The 23,063-nt window shown below is 39.1% G+C and overlaps 1 protein-coding gene across 7 annotated transcripts in view; it reads right to left on the bottom strand.

Moving 5' to 3' along the window:
• The window catches only part of CNTNAP4 (contactin associated protein family member 4), a 259,598-nt gene that overhangs the window by 219,149 nt on the left and 17,386 nt on the right, over positions 1 to 23,063 (bottom strand). For 6 of the 7 annotated variants that reach the window (XM_032613290.1, XM_032613293.1, XM_032613297.1 and 3 more), the window contains exon 2: positions 3,260 to 3,370. In XM_032613290.1, coding sequence (XP_032469181.1) covers positions 3,260 to 3,370 — 111 coding nt within the window. Of the gene's footprint in view, positions 1 to 3,259; positions 3,371 to 8,314; positions 8,325 to 23,063 lie in introns of those variants that run through there. The other variant, XM_032613296.1, reaches the window with a different exon arrangement.

Raw genomic sequence — 23,063 nt, 5'->3', positions numbered from 1 at the left:
CCTGCCAATGCAGGGGACACGGGTTCGTGCCCCAGTCTGGGAGGATCCCACATGCCACGGAGCGGCTGGGCCCATGAGCCATGGCCGCTGAGCCTGCGTGTCCGGAGCCTGTGCTCCGCAACAGGAGAGGCCACAACAGTGAGAGGCCCATGTACCACAAAAAAAAAAAGATTGTAATGAGACACAAAGAAGGACATTACAAAATGCTAAAGGGATCAACCCAACAAAGACATAATACTTGTAAATATATATGCACCCAACATAGGAGCACATCCATATATAAAGCAAATATTAACAAGCATAAAGGGAGATATTGACAGTAATACAATAACAGTAAAGGACTTTAACACTCCACTTACGTCAATGGACTGATCATCCAAATGGAAACACTGACCTTAAATGACACATTAGACCAGATGGATTGATATATACAGCACATCTCATCCCAAAATAACAGAATATACATTATCTTCAAGTGCACATGGAACATTCTCCAAGACAGATCACAAGCTAGGCCACAAGAAAAAGTCTCAGTAAATTTAAGAAAACTGACACCATATCAAGTATCTTTTCTGACCATATGAGTATGAGACTAGAAATTAACTACAAGAAAAAAACTAGAAAAAACACAAACACTGGAGTCTAAACAATATGCTACCAAACCACCAATGGGTCATTGAAGAAATCAAAGAGGAAATTTAAAAATACCCTGAGAAAAATGAAAATGGAAATCCATGGCAATACAGGCCTACCTCAGTAAACAAGAAAAATGTCAAATAGACAACCTGAACTTACACATAAAGGAAGCAGAAAAAGAAGAAAAGAGCCCAAAGTTAGCAGAAGGAAATAATAAAGAGCAGAGCAGTAATTAAAACAAACAAAAAAAGAAACCAAGAAAAAAAAAGACCAATGAAAAAAAGAACTGAGTTTTTTGACAAGATAAACAAAATTGATAAACCTCTAGCTAGACTCACCAAGAAAAAAAGAAGAACCAAACAAATAAAATCAGAAACGAAAGAGGGAAAGTTACAACCAACACCACAGAAATACACAGGATCATAAGAGATCACCACAAATAATTATACAACAAAAAATTGTATAGCATAGAAAAAAATGGATACATTTCTAGAAACATACCATCTTTAAGAATGAATCAGGAAGAAACAGAAAATCTGAACAGACCAATTACTAGTAATGAAATTGAATCAGTAATCAAAAAACTCCCAACAAACAAAAGTCCAGGACTAGGCAGCTTCACAGGTGAATTCCACCAAACATTTAAAGAAGAGTTAACATCTATCATTCTCAAACTATTCCAAAAAATTGAAGAGGAAGGAATACTTCGAAACTCAGTCTAAAAGGCCAGCATCGCCATGATACCAAAACTAGACAAGGACACCACACACACACACACACAAAATTACGGGCCAATATCACTGATGAACATGGATGCAAAAATCAAAATATACAATGCATTAAAAAGGATCATATGCCATGGTCAAGTGGGATTTATCCTAAGGATGCAAAGATGGCTCAATACCTGCAAATCAATTGATGTGATAAACCATGTTATATGGTCAATTAATGTACAACAAGGAAGGCAAGAATATACAATGGGGAAAAGACAGCCTCTGCAATAAATGGTGTTGGAAAAATCAGACTACATGCAAAAGAATCAAACTGGACTACTTTCTCACACCATATACAAAAATAAACTCAAAATGGATTAAATACTTCAATGTAAGATCTGAAACCATAAAACTTCTAGAACAAAACACAGGAAGTATGCCCTTTGATATTGGTCTTAGCAATATATTTTTGGATCCCTCTCCTCAAGCAAGAGAAACAAAACCAAAAATAAACAAATGAGACCTAATCAAACTAAAAAGCTTCTGCACAGTGAAGAAAACCATCAACAAAACAAACAGGTAGCCTACTGAATGGGAGAAGATATCTGCAAGTGACATATTCGAATAGGGTTTAATATCCAAAATATACAAAGAACTCATACAGCTCAATATCATAAAAACAACCAATTCAGTTTAAAAATTGGCAGAGGACCTGAATAGACATTTTTTCAAAGAATACATAGAAATGGCCATCATACACCTGAAAACAGGCTCAACACCACTCATCACCAGGGAAATGCAAATCAAAACCACAGTGAGATGTATCTCACACCTGTCAGAATGGCTATCATCCAAAAGGCAAGAAATAACTGCCTGCAAGGATGTAGAGAAAGAGGAACCCTGGTGCACTGCTGGTGGGATTAACTGGTGCAGCTGCTATGGAAAACAGTATGGAGGTTACTCAAAAAATTAAAAACAGAAATACTATAAGGTCCAGCAATTTCACTTCTGGGTATTTACCCCAAGAAAATAAAAACACTAATTCAAAAAGATATATGCACTCCTATGTTCATTGCAGCATTATTTACAATAGCCAGGGTATGGAAGCAACTTAAGTGTCCTCTGTAGATAAATGGATGAAGAAGATGTGGTATATACATATACAGTGGAATGTTTATTTTTCATTAAAAAAATAAAATCTTGCCATTTGCGACAACTTAGATGGATCTAGAGGGTATTATGCTAAGTGAAATAAGTCAGAGAAAGACAAACCCGTATGATTGCACTTATATCTGGAATCTAAAAAACAAACAAAACAGAATGAAATTAGATACACAGAACTAACAACAAAGATACAGAGAACAAAGAGGTAGTTATCAGAGGAGGAGGGTTGAGCGGATGAGTAAAATAGGTGAAGGGAATTAGGAGGTACAAACCTCTAGTTATGATGTAATATACAGCATAAGGAATATGGTTAATAATACCGTAATATCTTTATATGGTTACTAGACATAACATGGTGATCACTTCACAGTGTATTTAAATGTCAAACCAATATATTGTACACCTAAAACTAAAATTATATAGTATATCAACTATATTTCAATTAAAAAATAAAAAAATTCTAAAGAAAAGTTTATTTTATAAGATACATTAAAAAAATCGCCAGATTTAGGGAATTCAATTATTTGGGCACTAAAATGATGATACAAGATCTCGGAACAGGTGCAAGCCTTTGCCATTCTAGAGCCAATCCTAACTGTCATGAACATCCCATCAGTTTCTGCCATTTGCTTATTAAGAAATTTATTACCTTTTACAATATATCACTTACAATGATTTTACTAAAAGAGAATGGAAGATGAATGAGATTCGTCATGAACCAATCAGAGCAGAAAAAGCAGACTTACCATCTCTTCGATTTAGCCTTGCAAATCCAGGACCATAGCTGCTAGACAGTTCGGATGAACTGCTGAATGATGTCTGAGACAAGGCAGACACCAGAGGGTCATCACAATCGTCTGCCAAAAGGAAAAATTCCACATTCAGGTTAGTAATGTGCTGACAGCTTACTTGGATTCAACAGATAAAACAATAAACAAAACAAAACAAAACAAAAAATCTAGGATCTCTAACAATAGGCCCACTGCTTATATATAGTATAAGTTCAATAAGAGAAAAAGAATTTAAAGACAAGAGCATATGGAAATGAAGAAGGAAAACTTCGTAGAAATTACAAAACAGTATCTTGAGATAGAAACGGTTTACTTAAACAAGAAACAAAAATACCTAATCCATATTCCTAATTTACATAAATAAATGTATACTAGGAAAGAATTATAAACTTAACTAGATTAAAACTAAGAACTTAGGGTTGCCAAAAGACATGTGATGTAAAGAGAAACATCACAACATAGAGAAAGTACTCCCCAAACAGTTTACAAATAGTATTGTAAATTAAGGGAAAAAAAAAAAAAGGAGAAACAAAAACTCCTTTTAAATCAGTTAGAAAACACCCTAGAAAAAATGACATAAGGCTAGACCAGAGAGTTCACAGCACAGAACCGCTATTAAATGATGATCAAACTCAAAGTGTAAATTAACACTACAATTAGATACTATTTTACAAACAGCAGACCAGCAAGATTTAATAAGTCTGACAACACCAGATGGTCCAGATAATGTGGGCCAAGAGAAACTCCAACATCCTGCTAGTGGGAGTGTAAAGGCGAGCACCTACTTTTAAAAAACCATTTGTCATCAGCTTGCATATTTGACCTTCTGCACCCCATGGTCCATTGATATGTATTTCCTCCTGGGCAGAGCCTCCCTATGATGAACTGCTGGTCTCAAGAAGCTTTGCCTTCTAGGTGTTATACAAATACTAGTGTTTATTGTGTGCCATAAGAAAAAAAGTTGAGAAGCATTAACCTAGAGCAACCCTTGTATTTGTGCACAGGGAGATGTGTGCGATTTCTAGCAACAATGCTCATGATAGCAAAAATTGATTAACAATCCGAACATTTATTGATCAAAGAAGAGATCAATAAATCATAGTACTTTTCACAATGAAATAACATACAGCAGGAAAAAGAACTACACCAACATACACCAAAAAATCAATAAAATAAAATAACAAGGTTGGATCTTAGAAATAAAATATTTAATGAAAAAAGTTATAGAAGACCATATAATATATGTTGATAGTTTTGAGAATCTTAAAAACAAGCAAAGCTAAGTAATACATTATTTAGGGACACGTGACTAGGAAAGAAAACTATTTAAAAAATCAAACAGGGTTTCCCTGGTGGCGCAGTGGTTGAGAGTCCGCCTGCCGATGCAGGGGACACGGGTTTGTGCCCCCGGTCCAGGAAGATCCCACATGCCGTGGAGCGGCTGGGCCCTTGAGCCATGGCCGCTGAGCCTGCGCGTCCGCAGCCTGTGCTTCGCAACGGGAGAGGCCACAACAGTAAGAGGCCCACATACCACACAAAAAAAACCAAAACAAAACAAAGAAATGAAAAGCTTAGAATTCAGGATAGTGGTTACTTCTAAAGGAAGGCAGTGTGTGTGTGCGTGTGTGTGTGTATACATACACATACCTGTATGTGTATGTGAATAGGTATGTAAGGATATATATGAAAGTATATACATGTCTTATCTATCCTATTATGTATATCACATATCCAATCAAAAGTAAGGCACAAAGAGCAAGGAAAAGTATAAGAACAGTCTCATGTTGACCATGATATCTATACACGCTTATTTTATTCAGCTAATTCTTCATTTCATGCAATCTTCAGATTCTCACTTTATACAATTATTAAGTTGTTGCCATTTTTGCTCTAATCAGAAAATATTTCTCTTATATTTAGGATTTAACATACGTTGGTAATTAAAAATCATGCAGGATTATTGTCCCATTTTTAAATTAACAATAAACATTTTAAATAAATCCAGGAATTATCTAGATTCATCTGAAATTTTATGAAGCCTATGCTTCTTGAACATAGGTTTTTATAAAATAGTCACTATCAGTTTTACTGCTTAAATATTCAAACTACAATATTTTTCTGCAGTCCTGCCATTTGAAATATGTACTTTTTCTTAAAGTTAAAGGTTTAAATTATAAGTGGTAAGTAAAAATTTACCAACTTAACATTTGATTGCCTTTCAAAAGAATTTGCTAAAGGTAGCGTTTTATTTTTTAAGATTGTCTCATTTTCATTTAAAGTCCCCTTTTTCTTCTTTCACACCTTAAACTCTTCAGCTCAGCGATCCCCAAACTTTCTGGCACCAGGGACCAGTTTCATGGTAGACAATTTTTCCACAATTGTGGGGGGATGGTTTCAGGTTGATTCAAGCGCATCACATTTACTGTGCACTTCATTTCTATTATTATTACATTTAATATATAATGAAATAATTATACAGCTCACCATAATGCTGACAGGAGGTGGAGCTCAGGCGGTAATGCAAGCGATGGGGAGCCGCTGTAAGTACAGATGCAGCTATGCTTGTTTGCCTGCAGCTCACCTCCTGCTGTGCAGCCTGGTTCCTAACAGACCACAGACTGCTACCAGCCTGTGGCGTGGGGGTTGGGGACCCCTGCTTTAGCTAGCTCTTAAAAAAGACTTGATAACTGGCCCACAGTTCCTGCATGTCTATTGACTGGCTTAAGTACTGACACTCAATCTAGTTGTAATTCAAGTGTTAAGAAGTGTAGACATAAAAAGACATAACAATCCATGAAGTGTTGAAGGAAATTCTGATTACACCCAATCACAAGCCACAACTAAAATGCTTTAGTATGCTGTGGAAGCTATGATGTGTGTGTTAGTGTGAGCAAATGAGCACATTATCTATATTAGGGGGGTGCATTTGTGGGTGTGTGTCTACCAAAACTATAATCATTTTTGAATCATTATGAGTATTCAGGTATAAGTGTGACCCAACAAGGCTGTCTAACTGCAACTCACAATCAATTATGCAGATTCAAATCAACGTTTCCGATGTAAAATGCCTCTTTAGTGCAATCGCTCTAGAGGGCGTATATTTATTGCACATTTGTTTTTGCCACTATAAATTGAGACTCAATACTGTTTTATTTTTAGCTTAAAAAGAATGGGATTAATCTAAGAGAAGGGGTGCTTATTCCACTTGTGAGAAGAGGGACACGTGATACGGGAAAGAGGTCGGCAGGGGACACGGGTTGGGGGATGACAGATGGGGGCTTCTGGTGTTTGGTAAAGTTCTAGCTGTAGGTCTGAGTGGTGGTTACATGTCCCCCCAATCTGTGGTATGTTTACTTAGCAGCAGAATATTCTAAAGTTATTCTTACAAAGAACTAATAATAGTGAACACATTCAGTGAGCACTCTCTGCTAAGAACTTACAGCCATTCAACACGTAGTTACCAACCTTTACCACTCCTCTTTGAGGTACTGATATTATTTTACAGATGAGGTAAAATTGAGTCACAGAGTTTGGTTAATTTGCTCATCTCATTGTGATGGGACCATGATGTTTATAAAGTGAGTTGGGGTCCAGAATCTAGTAAGTAAGAACACCAGGACTATAATCACTATTTCTTTAGGTTTGGAGTACAGGAATTTCATCAGACACCATAATGACATGAACAAAATACCTCTCAAGAAAAAATACCTCTCAAGAAGGTAGGTACACACTCCAATTCCAGGTTTGCCAAGCTATTTGTTTATTACCAAGTTGATCTGCAATAGTCTTAACACCAGGGGAGGGGGATCTCAGCAATAATGAGTCTGGAGCGAGTAAAACGGATATTTCCCTCTAGACATTAATGAAATTGTATTCTGGATTAAGAATCAGTCTCCTGGGACTTCCCTGGTGGTGCAGTGGTTAAGAATCTGCCTGCCAATGCAGGGGACACGGGTTCGAGCCCTGATCTGGGAAGATCCCACATGCCACGGAGCAATTAAGCCCGTGAGCCACAACTACTGAAGCCCACGTGCCTAGAGCCCGTGCTCCCAAGGAGAGAAGCCACCGTAATGAGAAGCCCGTGCACTGTAATGAAGAATAGAGACCCCCTCCCCCACTCACCACAACTAGAGAAAGCCCATGCGCAGCAACAAAGACTCAGTGCAGCCAACAACTGATTAATTAATTAAAAAAAAAACAAAGAATCAGTCTCCTGTGAATTTCATTCTAGAAAACCAGTTTTCTCTGACTGTACCAGTTAAAGCAGTAAAATGCAGCTTCTGGTCTTGCAAAGCTGAGAACCATAAGCGGGGCTGATTTCCCTCCCCCTCCCAGGGAACACTTAGCAATATCTGGAGACACTTTGGTCATCACAACTTGGGGGTACTACTGGAATCTAGTGGGTGGAGGCCAGGGATGCTGCTAAACACCTTACAGTGCCCAGGGTGGCACCCCACAACCAAAAATTATCCAGGCCCAAATGTCAACAGTGCAGCCATTGAGAAACCCTACCCTAGTAAAAGCAAGCCCAATGAACTAGTTTTCTCCTGGACTAATCCCCCAGCTAGACGCTCAACTTCCTCTCAAATTTCAGTGATTGTTAGTTCTACTTTACCACTATTCAGAGTGTATAAATATACAGGCATTTAAGGAAGGAGCTTTTCAAAGCTGAAATAATATATTATTTCAGCTCAAAACATAATTGTATTTTTTAATTAAGTACTATATCAGACCATCATACTATCCTGGTCCCTTCACCAAGGGACCAGTATATATGTACATATATACTATGTTATACGTATATAGTACACATATACTATATGTATATACTATACATATATTTATATAATAGTATAATGTATTATATACATACTATATGTATATATACAATATTTGTACTTATATATGTATAATGTGTATAATCATATATATGTATAATATATGTATAACACAGTATAGTTATACAATATACAGTTATACTATACTGTGTTATACATATATTACATATACAATTATACATATAAATATGTAATCATATACACAATTATAATACACATTAATTATATATACAATTATACTACATATGTGTACAGGCATGTGCATGTATTATAACATACATATATTACAACATACATATGTATAATGTATACGTGTGTATGGGTGTGTGTGTGTGTATATATATATATATATATATATATATATATATATATATATAAAAGCTGACCCTTGTATAAATGCTAAGTTGGCCATCATAAGTTTAAGTGATGGCATATACTTACATGGTAACCTTATATAAATATGTCTGAACATATTTCTATATACATACTATATGCATAAAATGCATTAATAACAATACATATGATTTTATACATACATATAATATAAATATATTTCACATAATATGAATAATACATATAATACGAATACTTTTTTTTTTTTTGGCCACATGGGGCTAGTTTATCGCAGTTAAATACCTCTCTCTATATATATTATTTTTGTTTTTTGGTCTATTTTTCCATAAAGAAAATTAGAACACACTCACACACCCAAAGGGGAGGAGAGTCCAGAAACAAGAGGTGGGGCAGGACATGGCCTCCCCTGCTTAGGTCCAGGCCCCGGGGATGGCCCCCCAAAGGCTCCCCTCCTTCCCGAAAGCACCCTGTCTCAGTACCTCTAGGGTCCAAGGAGGCAGTGGGATATGGCAGAGCCTCTGTCCTTCTCCCTCTTGTCTCCAGGCGAGACCACTACAAGTGCTGGGGCTTAGTGGGGGCCGGGATAAGGAAGACAGGCAGACGGTGGCGCGGTGGTATATGTAATTTATATATTTACGTATGTAAATATATAACGTGCAAGTACTGACACCTCTGCACCCACTCCTGCAAGTCTCCAGAGGACTGCCCACCACAGAAGCTGCTGAACAGGGAGAACCTGGGCCAACTGTGGAGCGGGAACGCTGGGCCTGGACCCTGGACGGCTGCAACCCCCGTGCCGCACCATAAACAGATGAGCAGCTCAGGCTGTGGCCCTCACCTCACCTCACCTTCAGTTCTCTCCCGGCACTGTAGCCTGCTCTTCTCTCTCCTGCTTCCTGCACATCAGTGGCACATGTGTGCCGCTGGCTCTGGTTCTGTTCAGCTCTCGCTTTGAGTCGGCGTGGAGGTCCTAGCTCCCAGCTTCCCTCGCGCTGCCTCTTGACCTTAAGAAGGAAGGTTCCTAAATGGCAGGGCCCAGGTGGAAATTCTCTGCTGCCTCTCCAACTTTCAGGATGGGCACCTGGGAGACTGAGGCCTTCCTGGCCCCCCGTGCTGCTTATTGTACCTCCCACCACCTGCACACGGGATGGATAGGGCTGTCTACCTCCCAGCAAGAGAGCCCTGGCCTGCATCCCGCTGTCCCCCACAGCGGGGAACGGCGCCAGGACCGCTTCGCCCCGGGCCTCGGGCTGCCGTATTGCATGCTGGGACTCAGCTCCCACCGCTCCCTCGGTTCAGCTGCTGCGGATGAACTGCGCTGTCGCAACTCACTCGCAGCCGAACGCGGTGGGGATCGGGTACGGCTTGACAAGCTTGGTGAAGAAGGGAATTTGACCGGGAGAAAAAAAGCACATTCTAGGTACAAGGGGCACAGGAGAGTATGAAGGACTTCAGTCACCAGTGAAATTTAAAAGCACAGTCATCAGGGGGAAGGCTTGTACAATTCAAAAGGGTAGCAAGGCATGTTTGGTTAATTAGTTAATTCTTTCCGAGGAAGAAATGAACACCACGCTTACTACTCTATGCTTTTGCAAAATTATATATATTACTTTTTATACAACTTTTCATAGTCAGAATTTCCACATTAAACTTGATAATACAGTCGGAAATGTGAAACTATAGTTCTGTCTTTTTTTGTAATTACAAATTTGGGAGGTAATTTTTTAGTATTTTCAGTCTTGCTTGATTTCATGTAAAGAGTTTTAATGAATTATGTTAGAATACACATATTCCAGGGGGAAAAATCACCTGATTTCTGTTGAGACACTTTCATGTGTGTGTGCACGTGCATACACATGCAGAGACACACAGATCTACGGCTCTCAAATCAGTACTTCAGAAAAGACATCATTTACTCCTCACTGTGAGAGAACTTACCATTGCCATTAAAAAGACAATGAGAAATTAGACCTCTGGCGAACTGTATATATGAAAAAACTCAATAGCCTCTTATAAATAAAGATGCAAGCTACATTGAAAGTATTTTAATATAGCTTGATCAGAAGTAATTTATTTTACAAAGGGCTTTAATTCTCATAAGTAAAAGCTGTTCCGTTTTTAATAAAAGTCATTCAATTTTCTTAATCCCTGTGTAATACTACCTGTACTAAGATAATAGGTCCATATTATTAGCTGCTTATGTTCTCAGTGCTTTACATGTGTTGAATCCTGACAAATACCTCATGCTATTTGCTACTATTAACTCCATTGTACAATTGAGGAGAAAGGGACACAGTGGTTACACGATTTACCCAAAGACACACAGCTGTTGTTCTGAGCCACTACATTGTTGAAACAGGTACTAGTAATCTAAAATATAGTTGAGCAAAAGTAGGGCTTTTTCAGTAACATTTTCAGTAACATTCAGCTCAGTGGCCACTGAGTAGAACAACCTTCTCTGTTATTTGGAAGACCCGCCAAAATCAATTGCATACCTGCTAATGTATCATATTTCCCACGGGAATACTCATTGAAGAAGGATAGGACACGACAGGATAGGATAGATAGGAAACATGCTTAAAAATCTTCAAAAATTCCCATATACTAGAGGCAGGAGTGGGATTTTTGACAGGGAGCTTTGGTAACATTGGAATCTCACTCTTTTCAGAAAACAGTTTACTATTTAGACCGAACCCAAATATTCCACTGACAAATTCAGGATTAAGGAATGACCTTCCCTTCAAGAAATCTATTTCCTTAAAGAAAATGTTTTATTTCTGATCTATATTATTGAAATTGTCATCCAGTTGAAATTGGAAATCATGGACTAATTTAGGAAAAGTGTGGAATTAGGCTAACATAGATCAGAAATATAGTGGACAGGCAAGATTTCATCCCCAAAATGAGAAAACAATATTGTTCTTTAACCATAAGCCAAATCTGAGTTAGTTCTACAGATTATTCAGGTCCAGTTTTAGGATTCCAGGAGGAGTCCCATCTTCCTGCCCTGGCATGACACAGGATCCAGTCCCTGATGACCACTTCTGCCCAATGAGAGACTGAATATACAAATGGACAACGGCCACAGTACACACAAAAACAGAACTTCTGACCCATAACGTGCAGCAACCAGCCCAGGAACCAACCTGCTATCCTCGGTAGCCACCGCAGGAAGCCTAACGATAATCCCTTGTAGCAATTGGCCCCATACAGCCAGTACTTGGTAAATATCTTATAGCTTCTCTAATTTGTGCCCCTGCTTCCAATTAAGGACTGGATAAATCTCTGCTAAATACAGAAGAACCCAAATACACACACCTAATGCATCACATAGGATGGCCTGCTTCTGGTTACTCTGTCTACAGCTTCCCCCTGCCAACAGCTCCCAGTCAGGGCATACCTGATGCCTTCTCTCTTTTTTTTGTCTTTTCACTATAAACCTTTCCCTTGCCCCCTGCCTGCTTTTGAGTCTCTGCCAAACACAAGTGGTGGCGGCTGACTCCCTAGCTATAGTAAACTCTGGATAAAGAGCCTGTGTTTGTTTTCATCTGGGTGGCCTTCGTTGATTTCTACGTCAAGGAGCTCTTCCCAACTCTGCAGGCTCATCCTCACAGTTGTAACCACTCTAAGCATTCACTCAGCACATCAAAGAAAAGCCCCAGAAGGCCATCCTAAGAATTTGTAGAAGACCCAGGTTATGTTTGAAAAGTAGCATCAGCCTCCTGATAAAATAATATATACCCGGATCAGCCTCAGGCTGGCACTTTTATGGAGCATGCACCTATAGCAATTCATCCTAGCTACATAGCACAATCACTTGAGGGAGGTTTAAAACTTGCCCATGACTGTGCCCTATTCCAGGTCACTCGGACTTGCTTTGTCTGGGGTGTAGTTTAGCCAGGACCATGGTAATTTGGAAACCACTAAAACAGACTTGCAAATTAATTTCTATCCAATCGAGAGATCTGTTCCTTTTGCAAATCTCTTTATGCTTTTCATACTGTTTCACGAGGCTATTTAAAGATTGAAGAAATGGTTATGGTATCACACAACCCATCCCTTTCTCCCTATGTAACTATGTCAACTGACAGTGTGTGGAGGCAGCCACCACACAGTGACATTCTGGTGAGAAAAAAAGAAAAAGAATACATTTTAAGGAGTAGTGATGATACAACTGGGCTTGAATAAAATATAATTTTTCATAAGAGTAGGTGACAAAATATGGGCCTATCCTGATCTTTCTCTCTTATCATTACCTAAAATAACATTTCAACTCAATTAGATACCACTGAGTATAGATCACTGCTAAATTCTTCAGCTTGAGTAGTGATTTGACTCTGACATGAAAATTAACATTCACTGAGGAGACTAGTTTTAGACATAAGACAAACACGAGCTTCTAACTTTGTCAATCAGTGGCTTAAATCTAAAACACAACATATTGCTGCAACTCAAAATATATTGCTGCAACTCAAGTAAATATTTATCAGTATTTTTTCTAGAGCTGAGTCAAAGACAAAGATGGTTTTCTAGTTGTCAAGAATTCATTTTGGCAGCAGCCTGTAAATTTCTGTGCATTTTCTCCTACATAAGCCATGGGTGAATTACATATACACACACACACACACACACACACATAGATACATATGCGTATGTGTGTGTGTGTGTGTGTGTGTGTCTAAATACTCTGATGTTAATGGGATAAGGTTTCACTTGGAGGCAAACACTGGCTTACACACCCAAGTTATAGCCTTGGTTTGAATAGCTTTCCCAATTAATCTTCACAAATAATGGATTAATGGGAAGGCAGTTAACTTTTAAAGACAGCACAGCCAGAGGCTGATTGATTTTAGAGGTTTAATAGCAACTATTTAAAGTCCAGATATTAAGACAAAGAGACCTCCAAGTCCACCAAACAAAACCAACCAAAGGTGAGGGGTGGAAGAAAAAATTAAAAAGTAAAGACAGGATCAGAGTTCTAGGAATCGGTACGCAACACAAGCCTATACTGACAGATAAATGACCACATGTGACACCATGATGATGTTACCGAGTCTAAGCTCCTACTTCTCACTGCACGACAGGCCAATAAATCAAGAGACAAGTTGTTGGGCCAAGGAATAACAACTTTATTTGGAAAGCAGGCAGACCAAGAGGTTGGTGGACTCATGCCCCAAAGAACCATCTTTCCTGATTTAGAATTCAGGCTTCTTTTATACTAAAAGGGGAGGGAGTAAAGTCAAACATTTCCTGGTTCTGGTCAGCCTCTGAAGGGATGTGTTAATTTCTTCCTCCCTGCTGTCCTTCACAGGTGGGCCTGGTCAGGATGTTTCCTGTGAGCTAAACAAAAGTATTTTAGCTTAATGCACATTACCTGGGAGGCAGTGTTCCCAGAGATGGGTCATTATGTATAATTTAAGCTTACAGGCAACATCCCTTTAGTGATTAGCTTGTAATAGAGTACAAAAATTTCTTCCCTATTACAATGAGTAGATTTAAGACTGGTAACCATATCTCGAATTCATTCCTTTTATGACCAAATCTAAATTTCAGAACTGACTTTTGACTAAAAAAGACTTAAAGAGAGAAGCTTTAAGTAGGTATAAAACTCAAAATCATTCAAATAATAAACTGTAGAATGTACGATGTTTAAAACAGAGATACAAAGGGGCCTCTCATAAATTTTGGATTTTTGTGGAGCGGAGGTGGGGAGAAGTTTAGAACATTAATAGGTGTGTAACTTGGGTAAAATAAAATATGCTTCGAATTAAGGAAGAGGAAGGCCAGTCTAAAGAAAATTCTCATGTAAGGTTAGAAATGGCTAGTTAAAAAAATGACAATACAAGTAAAAATGATGTTCACCAAACATGAGGTTGATGCTGTTGACAATCTAAACACACAACATACAGTCAAGCAAGCAAAAAGATGAAAGCCATAGAAAGTATCCCATATAAATGAATCCAAGGACGTTCTGTCTACATTTGCTCATACACAGATTGTGGAATACACACAGTGTGAGCTCAGGTATAGGAGTTTATGTGAATCCTCCTCCATTTATTGCAAACAGCACAGATTAACATGCCTTTAAATCTATGATAGAACAACTAAAGGCAAGTGGTAATGAAGGTGTGTCTTTAAAAGAAAATAGGTTTAAATGTATAGAATAAAGAACTTTTCTTCTGTTCTTTTTTTCTTTCTTTCTAATAGGCTCATGTAAAAACTCTTGAGTGGGGGCTTCCCTGGTGGTGCAGTGGTTAAGAATCCGCCTGCCAACGCAGGGGACACGGGCTCGAGCCCTGGTCCGGGAAGATCCCACATGCCGTGGAGCAACTAAGCCCGTGCTCCACAACTACTGAGCCTGTGCTCTAGAGCCCGTGAGCCACAACTACTGAGCCCATGCTCTGCAACAAGAGAAGCCACCGCAACGAGAAGCCCGCGCACCACAACGAAGGGTAGCCCTCACTCGTTGCAACTAGAGAAAGCCCGCAAACACCCAACGCAGCCAAAAATAAATATATAAATAATTTATTTTTTAAAAAACTCTTTTTCTTAATTTTTGAATTTTATTTTATTTTATTTATACAGCAGGTCCTTATTAGTCATCAATTTTATACACATCAGTGTATACATGTCAATCCCAATCGCCCAATTCACCACACCACCACCACCACCACCCAGCCGCTTTCCCCCCTTGGTGTCCATATTTTTGATCTCTACATCTGTGTCTCAATTTCTGCCCTGCAAACCGGTTCATCTGTACCATTTTTCTAGGTTCCACATATATGCGTTAATATACGATATTTGTTTTTCTCTTTCTGACTTACTGCACTCTGTATGACAGTCTCTAGATCCACCAACATCTCTACAAATGACCCAATTTCTTTCCTTTTTATGGCTGAGTAACATTCCATTGTACATATGTACCACATCTTCTTTATCTGTTCATCTGTCAATGGACATTTAGGTTGCTTTCATGTCCTGGCTATTGTAAATAGTGCTGCAATGAACATTGTGGTACATGACTCTTTTTGAATTATGGTTTATCTCTGGGGATATGCCCAGTAGTGGGATTGCTGGATCATATGGTAATTCTGTTTTTAGTTTTTTAAGGAACCTCCATACTGTTCTTGAATGAATTACTACAGACAACTGCTTGTTTTTCACAGCCCAGGAAGAGCGGCAGAGGATGTAAATGGCTGCTGTATTAGTTTGCTGTTGCTGCTGAAACAAATGACCACAAACTTAGTGTCTTAAAGCAACACAAATGTATTATCTTACAGTTCTGGATGTCAGAAGTCCAGAATTAGTTTCACTGGGCTAAAATCAAGGTGTCAGCATGGTGATATTCCTTGTGAAACTCTAGGGGAGAGTCCGTTTCCTTCCCTTTTCCAGCATGTAGAGGCCAACTGCCTCATGCACAGCCCTCTGATCTCTGCTTCCACCATCGTATCTTCTTCCTGACTCTCCTGCTACCCTCTTTCACGTATTCTTGTGATTACACTGGGCGCACCTGGATAATCCAGGATAAAATCTCCATCTCAAGAGCCTTAATCTAATCACATCTGTGAAGTCCCTTTGCCAGTCCCGTTGTAAGGTAACATTCAAAGATTCCAGGGATTAGCATGTGGACATCCCTGGAAGGCCATTGCTCTACCTACCACAATTACCAAACTGTAGGTGTAGAATCAAAAAATAAAATTTTTTTCAGATTCAAATCATTGCCCAGTGATTATTAAAAAGTATTGATAGTTTTGAGTGTGATTTAGTGACACACATATACTGCTTTAATGATGAGACTTTCTATTTTGAGTAAGCCATTAGGGTTAACAATGGAATCCACATGTGTGACTATAATTTCAGAGCAACAGGACTATATCATTCCCAAAGTCACTTGGAAGATTATCCCAACCCTCTCCTCAACGCACAAAGCTGAAAGAGGGTCTTCTCTTCATTTTGAGCACCTGCTTCTTCTCCAAGTCTCAGCTGTATTTCCTGATTCTCTATGAAACCCCTCCTGAACCACCACTCCCATCCCTCAGGAAGGTCCCTCCTTAACCTCAACGGGCTTCTATGACAACACCTCTCAGGTGATCTGGGTCTCCACTTGCTGGGATGAAAGTGTCTGGAGGGTCAGCATCATAAGTTACATGTCATCTCACCCAGAAGCCAGAATATAGCATAGCATAGTGATTACAAGTACAGCTTCACAGCCATACTCCGGGAGCTCAAGTCCTGCCTCTGCCATTTACTGAATGACCTTAGGCACTTTAAACGCCTTCCCCCATCTCTAAATGAGGATAATGATAGTACTAAGGTAAGCAGGGCTTTCTGAGAATTAAATGAGTCAGCGTATAAAGAGTTCTAGTACCTAGTATATAGTAAGTATTGTATAAGTGCCTGTGATTGCTACCTTAAGTAATTATTATAAATTCAAACATTTCAAGAGTTGGAACTGGATAAAATTGAGCTGGATATCTCTTACAAAAATCTTATTATAAGAATTAACCCTCGGGGCTTCCCTGGTGGCGCAGTGGTTGAGAGTCCGCCTGCCGATGCAGGGGACGCGGGTTCGTGCCCAGGTCTGGGAGGATCCCACATGCCGCGGAGCGGCTGAGCCCGTGAGCCATGGCCGCTGGGCCTGCGCGTCCAGAGCCTGTGCTCCGCAATGGGAGAGGCCGCAACGGTGAGAGAGCCCCGCGTACCGCAAAAAAAAAAAAAAAAAAAAAAAAAGAATTAACCCCTCGAGAAGGGGAAAGAAAGAGAGGGCAGTGTTTAACATGCCCAATCACATTGTTACCTTCTCTCTAAAAAAAGTGGCACAGAATTATTAACCTGAAAAGGAAGTTAAATGTCCTTGGGATGCATTGTTTTTCTATTAAAGAATAATTTTTCATGTTCCAAAAGGCCATATTTTTCTTTATATCTCTTGCATTTTAGAGTTACTTGCTTCATTTACTCCAGAAAAATAGAATTTAAGATTGCAAATGATGAAAAAATTGAGCGGCCATGATTCATAAGGAAAGTGGAAAGGATTCAGAGGACACAGGCATCTCTTCATTTAGACACCTTTGATGATGTAGTTAGAATGTTCAGAGCATTCATGCTGTGCCCAGCTACTTCACATGTGCGTGAAGTCACAGCAACGATGACCTCCTAAGTATGTGCTATTTCCATTAACTGATTATTTGCAACCTGAAATTGCCATGTTTTAGACTTTGATTCCTGGAGGGAAAATTGGGTAAGCCTCACTTCAGTTCCTCTTCTAGTCATATTAGATGATATTTTGATATTTCTGGACAAATACTCCATTTTATTACCAAATTATTTTGAGAGTTGTTATTTGTATCTCAAAATATCACACTTAAAGATGAAGGCTCAAGTCCTTCATAGTCATAAGAAATTTTTCTGCAGATAAATGCATTTTAGTAGGTGAGTCCACAAAGCTATCTAATAAACAGCTATTTCTAACTAAGGGACAGGGGAGTGGGGGGCAAGTTAACTAGAAACGATAAGCTTCTCTGAGTTGTAACATGAAGTTAGATGGAGGATATTTCCAGTTTATTGGCTAAGATCATTGTGTTTGATGTCATAATTGAACAAGGGATGAGCTTGGCTGGCCTCTGGGATTGATTTCCACTCTGTTTTTGACAACTTAGTTAAAAGCTGGCTAAGCAGGTATAAGTTAGCTCAATGGGACAACAGGCTGATACCAGTTCTGAGTTCTGGAACGACCCCCTTTCCAACAAGGCCACACTCCCACCAGAGAACCACCACTGTTTCAAGGACACTTGGATGTTTCCAGCCCCTGATCTCCTTAAACATAGGTAGCATCATAGCACAGGCCCCACAGCCAGGAGTGCAAGCCACTCAGTAGTCAGAGTTTTAAGATGGCCCCAGGATTCCAGCCCCTTGTAGAACTTTGTATAACCTCCTCCCCTTGAGTGCAGGCAAAACCTATGAATGTGATAGGATATCACTCCTGTGATTAGGTTACATTATAAAGCAGAAGAGATTTTGCAGATGTAATTGAACTCTAATTTCATTAACTTTAAGTTACTCAAAAGCGAGATTATCCTGGGTGGGCATGACCTAATCGGGGAAGCCCTTCAAAAAGTCTTAAAGGTCAAAGACACAAAGAAGTCAGAGAGGACGTGAAACATGAGTAAAATTGTTCCCACTGCCCTTGTAGAAGAAAACTGTCATGTGTTTCTTACCATATAGTGGTCTCTAGGAGCTGAGAACAGCTCCAAACTGACAGCAAGCATGAAATTGAGGGCCTCAGCTGCACGGTAATTCTGCTAATAAGCATAGAGGACTCCAAGCCTTAGACGAGACCATAGGATGCATCCTTCATCTCTTTTTAAAATTATTGTAACCCTGCCAACATCCTGATAACATTCCTTTGTAACTAAACCAAATACTGGTAACTCATTTACTTCGTGGTCTTTTAATGTTTATGAGTGTGCATATTATTTGCAAATACCACTTTTTAAATAGTTAATTTTATCTTAGATATATGTACTATGTCTTGAATTAGATCATAAATTATTTTAAAATGGAAAACACATTTCAGTTTTTGCATATCCCACCATCATTTACTTTTGGCCTTAAAACACAACTTCTTAAAAAAAAACTTTGAATATTTGTCATTCAACTTTAGCTCTTAAAATAATTAGCTTAAAATAATCCTTAGAGCTTTTAATATGATGATGGTATTACAAGTGGCCATATGTCTTGCTTTTCAAGACTACCATGCTTAAAAACCGATTATTCCCTACAGCAGAAACTAACACAACATTGTAAAGCAACTATACTCCAATAAAAAAAAAAAAACTGATTATTCCCATAATAAAAGACAAAACCCAAGAGTCTCATTCAAAATTTTTCTCTTTTTTAATGCTAATTTTTGTATATTTCTGCTCTCACTTCTCTGGAATTATAAAGAATGGTGTATAGTTTCTACTTTGTTTTCATATGAATAAGTTATCATTTTCATGTTAATTCCTACAAAAACACTGTTGAGTTGACCAAGTATTTGTTACCTGTTCACACCATCACCACTCCGATATAAAAGACATCCTCTCCTTGACCCATCACTCAGGTACTTCCCTGACATGTCACTGCATCTAATCTACTGCAAAGTGATTTTACATGTAGCAACTAAGGCATTAATAGGATGAACTGATCCATGCCACTGTGCCAAGGATCTCTTAACTGGAGGCCTCTAGAGAAAAGTGCCAACAACAATAATGGTTACAGTACTGCATGTTATGCCTCAGCCGCGTTAAACCCTTACAACAAACTTGTAAGGAAGGTATTATCTCCATTTGCTAGATTGGGAATTGAAGATCAGAGAATGTAAATTTCTTGTTGAAGACTTTGGGCTTTTTTTCTTCTATTCAACATCTTTACTTTAAAGACGATATTATACTACCAGCACAACTCTCCCACTTTATTGCCTGAACTTTTAAAGTTATTTGAGCAAGTACATTGCGTACAGTATCCTAATTGGACATGATGTGGGAGAGGCAAAGTTGTCTATACAGTAGACAACAATGGAACATACTTTCCATAGTGAGAGTTCTTTAAATGCATCTTTATATATATATATATATATATATATATATATATATATATATATATATATATATATATTTATTTATTTACTTATGACTGCACTGGGTCTTCATTGCTGCGTGCCAGGCTTTTCTCTAGTTGCGGCGAGCGGGGGCTACTCTTTGTTGCTGTGCGCGGGTTTCTCACTGTGGTGGCTTCTCTTGTTGCGTAGCACGGGCTCTAGGAGTGCGGGTTTCAGTAGTTGTGGCACGTGGGCTCAGTAGTTGTGGCTTGCGGGCTCTAGAGCGCAGGCTCAGTAGTTGTGGCGCACAGGCTTAGTTGTTCCGCGGCATGTGGGATCTTCCCGGACCAGGGCTCGAACCCATGTCCCCTGCATTGTCAGGCAGATTCTTAACCACTGTGCCACCAGGGAAGTCCTAAATGCATCTTTGATATGACAGATATCACCTTCAAAGTATTGGCTAATTTAATTTTTTTTTTTTGTGGTACGCGGTCCTCTCACTGTTGTGGCCTCTCCCGCTGCGGAGCACAGGCTCCAGACGCGCAGGCTCAGCGGCCATGGCTCACTGGCCCAGCCGCTCCGCGGCATGTGGGATCTTCCCAGACCGGGGCACGAACCCGTGTCCCCTGCGTCGGCAGGCGGACTCTCAACCACTGCGCCACCAGGGAAGCCCTAATTTAATTTTTTGAAGATAAAACACTGTAAAAACTGAAATTAAAAATCTCTACCATGTTCTAGAGAACACTGAGTCACAGTCAGGTAAGATGAATCAGTATAATACAAACTTCACATGACTATCATTTCTGCCCTACCTACGCCTCCCCAATCCATAATCAGTATTAAAAGCCCACCACTTTGCTTGATAAGAGAAAGCCTGAGGGTCTGCTTGTCAGATAATGTCCCCATTGATGGCAGTGTGATCCTGGAGATGGTTTACAAGCCAGTTGGCCAATATCCCTGCAGACAACTGGGCCCTTGGAGAGCAAATGGCTACAGCCACCTCATTACTTCCAGGAATGTGGTCACTCCACTTACTGGTTTTCTGCCTTAATTTCAGATTCTAATGAATTTCTCCACTTGGTTGGGCGCTAGAACTGAGGCTCTGGCTGCTTCCCGGCACTGGCTCCCTTCCTACTCCCACACGCATCTGAATGGGGTAATCTAAATAATCTAATTGCCACGCATAAAACCTGGAGCGTTCGTTCTAAATTCATTTTCAACTCTGCTTGCCCCCATCCCATCAACCCTTCTTATGAACGCTACAGGACTATTACATTTTGGTTAAACTCCACTATTACAGTTTGATTAAACTAGCAGTTCTATTCGGGTTCCACTGCTCTGTGCCACTGCTGAGACCGTCAGCTTGGAACGGCCTCTGTACAAGGGGCCATTAGCTGACCTCCTTGGGCTCAACTGTCCTTGTCGTCCTGGCACCCTGTATAAGCCTCTTGCACAGTAAGTAAAACAACACACTGAAATTCTGTGTTCACACGTTTCTTGTCCCCGTCTAAACGCTCAGCCGCAAAGTGTAGTTGAAAAGCCTCCACCTTTCTGGCTGTGACAGTAAAACGAAAGGAAAGGGGTGGATATAGAGATGCTGAAGAAGGAAGAATGAGTAATTTGTGATCACTCGAAGAGATCGGTGAAGGTAGCAGAGAAATAAAAGTGTCTTGAAGGGTCTCTGACTATGGGTTATCAGGAAAAGATAACACATTTGATCTCAAGAGGACAGACATGATTTCTGCCTTCTAGGTTAGTATCTATCGGGTCTTGTAGCATGAATAATATTTTTAAAAGAAATATTTAAAACAGACGTTTTTAGTACGTTGCAAATGCCAAACAAAATCAGAAGTGGCAAGTTATTTGGAGTCTTTGGGTAGAGGGATCTGTAAACAGCGTGCTGGAGGATTACATATAACCATTAGCAGAGTAAAATATTATCTATTGTCTGTCTATCTATCTCTCTCTCTCTGTCATAAATTTCTCAGCTTCTTTTTGTTTAGTAAACTTTGACAAATTTAAGGAATAAAAACCAATTATTTCATAGCCTGAGAACATATATTTCAATTAACTTCGGAGAAGTTTAAGTGATAGATTGAAATCAAGATTTTCCTGTAAAATCACTATCTCATTCTTCAGTACTAAGGATTTAATTTCCATTGTGAAATAACTCATGATATGCATGCACACCTGGAAGAACAGGTCCCTTTTTATTTTTTAAAGGTGCAACATAATAAATGAAATATGTTACTGTGGTTGAGTAAAATATAAATAATCATGATTTATTATAAGTCATTTAATAGCTCTAGTTCTTTGCAATGTAGAGCACTAATATGGGTAGGGCACATTCCTACCTAATAGAATTTTGAATGTATGTTTGCTGGTTTTAAGCAAAATTTAAATTAAATAACAGTGTATTACAAATGCTGAAATGTTAAGTGGTCAAGACGAGTTAGCTAAATGGTTATCATCAATTTAAATAGCTTGTTAAAGACCAGTTGCTGATTTTGTTGTACTTGAAATTCTGATGTTCAAAATACGAAAATATTTTTTAAAAAAGAGCTTTTCTTCTTATTTTTCATAAATCCTCGAAGTTCACTTATAAATTAGAAAAGGTTATTTCTTTACAACTTTGTTGAGTAAAAACCTTCTGGGTTTTTCTTCATAGCTAGATGTGTCCAGGGGCATATTTTAAAAATGTAACAGTTGCCACTGGAGAGCAACTGTAAGCCTCAAATGTTTCCTGCCACAGACTTTTAAATCTCACAAGATTGTGTAACCCTGTAAAACACACTGGCGGATTAAAGCTCTCTAGAGGGGCAATTACCTTAGCTTTTCTCAATGCTTGAGGTAACAAAGATGGTCAGTATTCAATAGCATTCACCTATAGCTTCTGAATCCTTAGATATAGCAAAAGAAGTGGATTTGAAATTGTGAGGCATTTCCAAAAATGGTACAATTAGTACCATTTCTCTCTCTCTCTCTCTTC

This window comes from Phocoena sinus, chromosome 19, assembly GCF_008692025.1.
Source record: "Phocoena sinus isolate mPhoSin1 chromosome 19, mPhoSin1.pri, whole genome shotgun sequence".
NCBI classification, from domain to species: domain Eukaryota; kingdom Metazoa; phylum Chordata; class Mammalia; order Artiodactyla; family Phocoenidae; genus Phocoena; species Phocoena sinus.
Note: the sequence above shows the minus strand (reverse complement) of the source record. Positions and strands in the feature narration are given on the sequence as shown.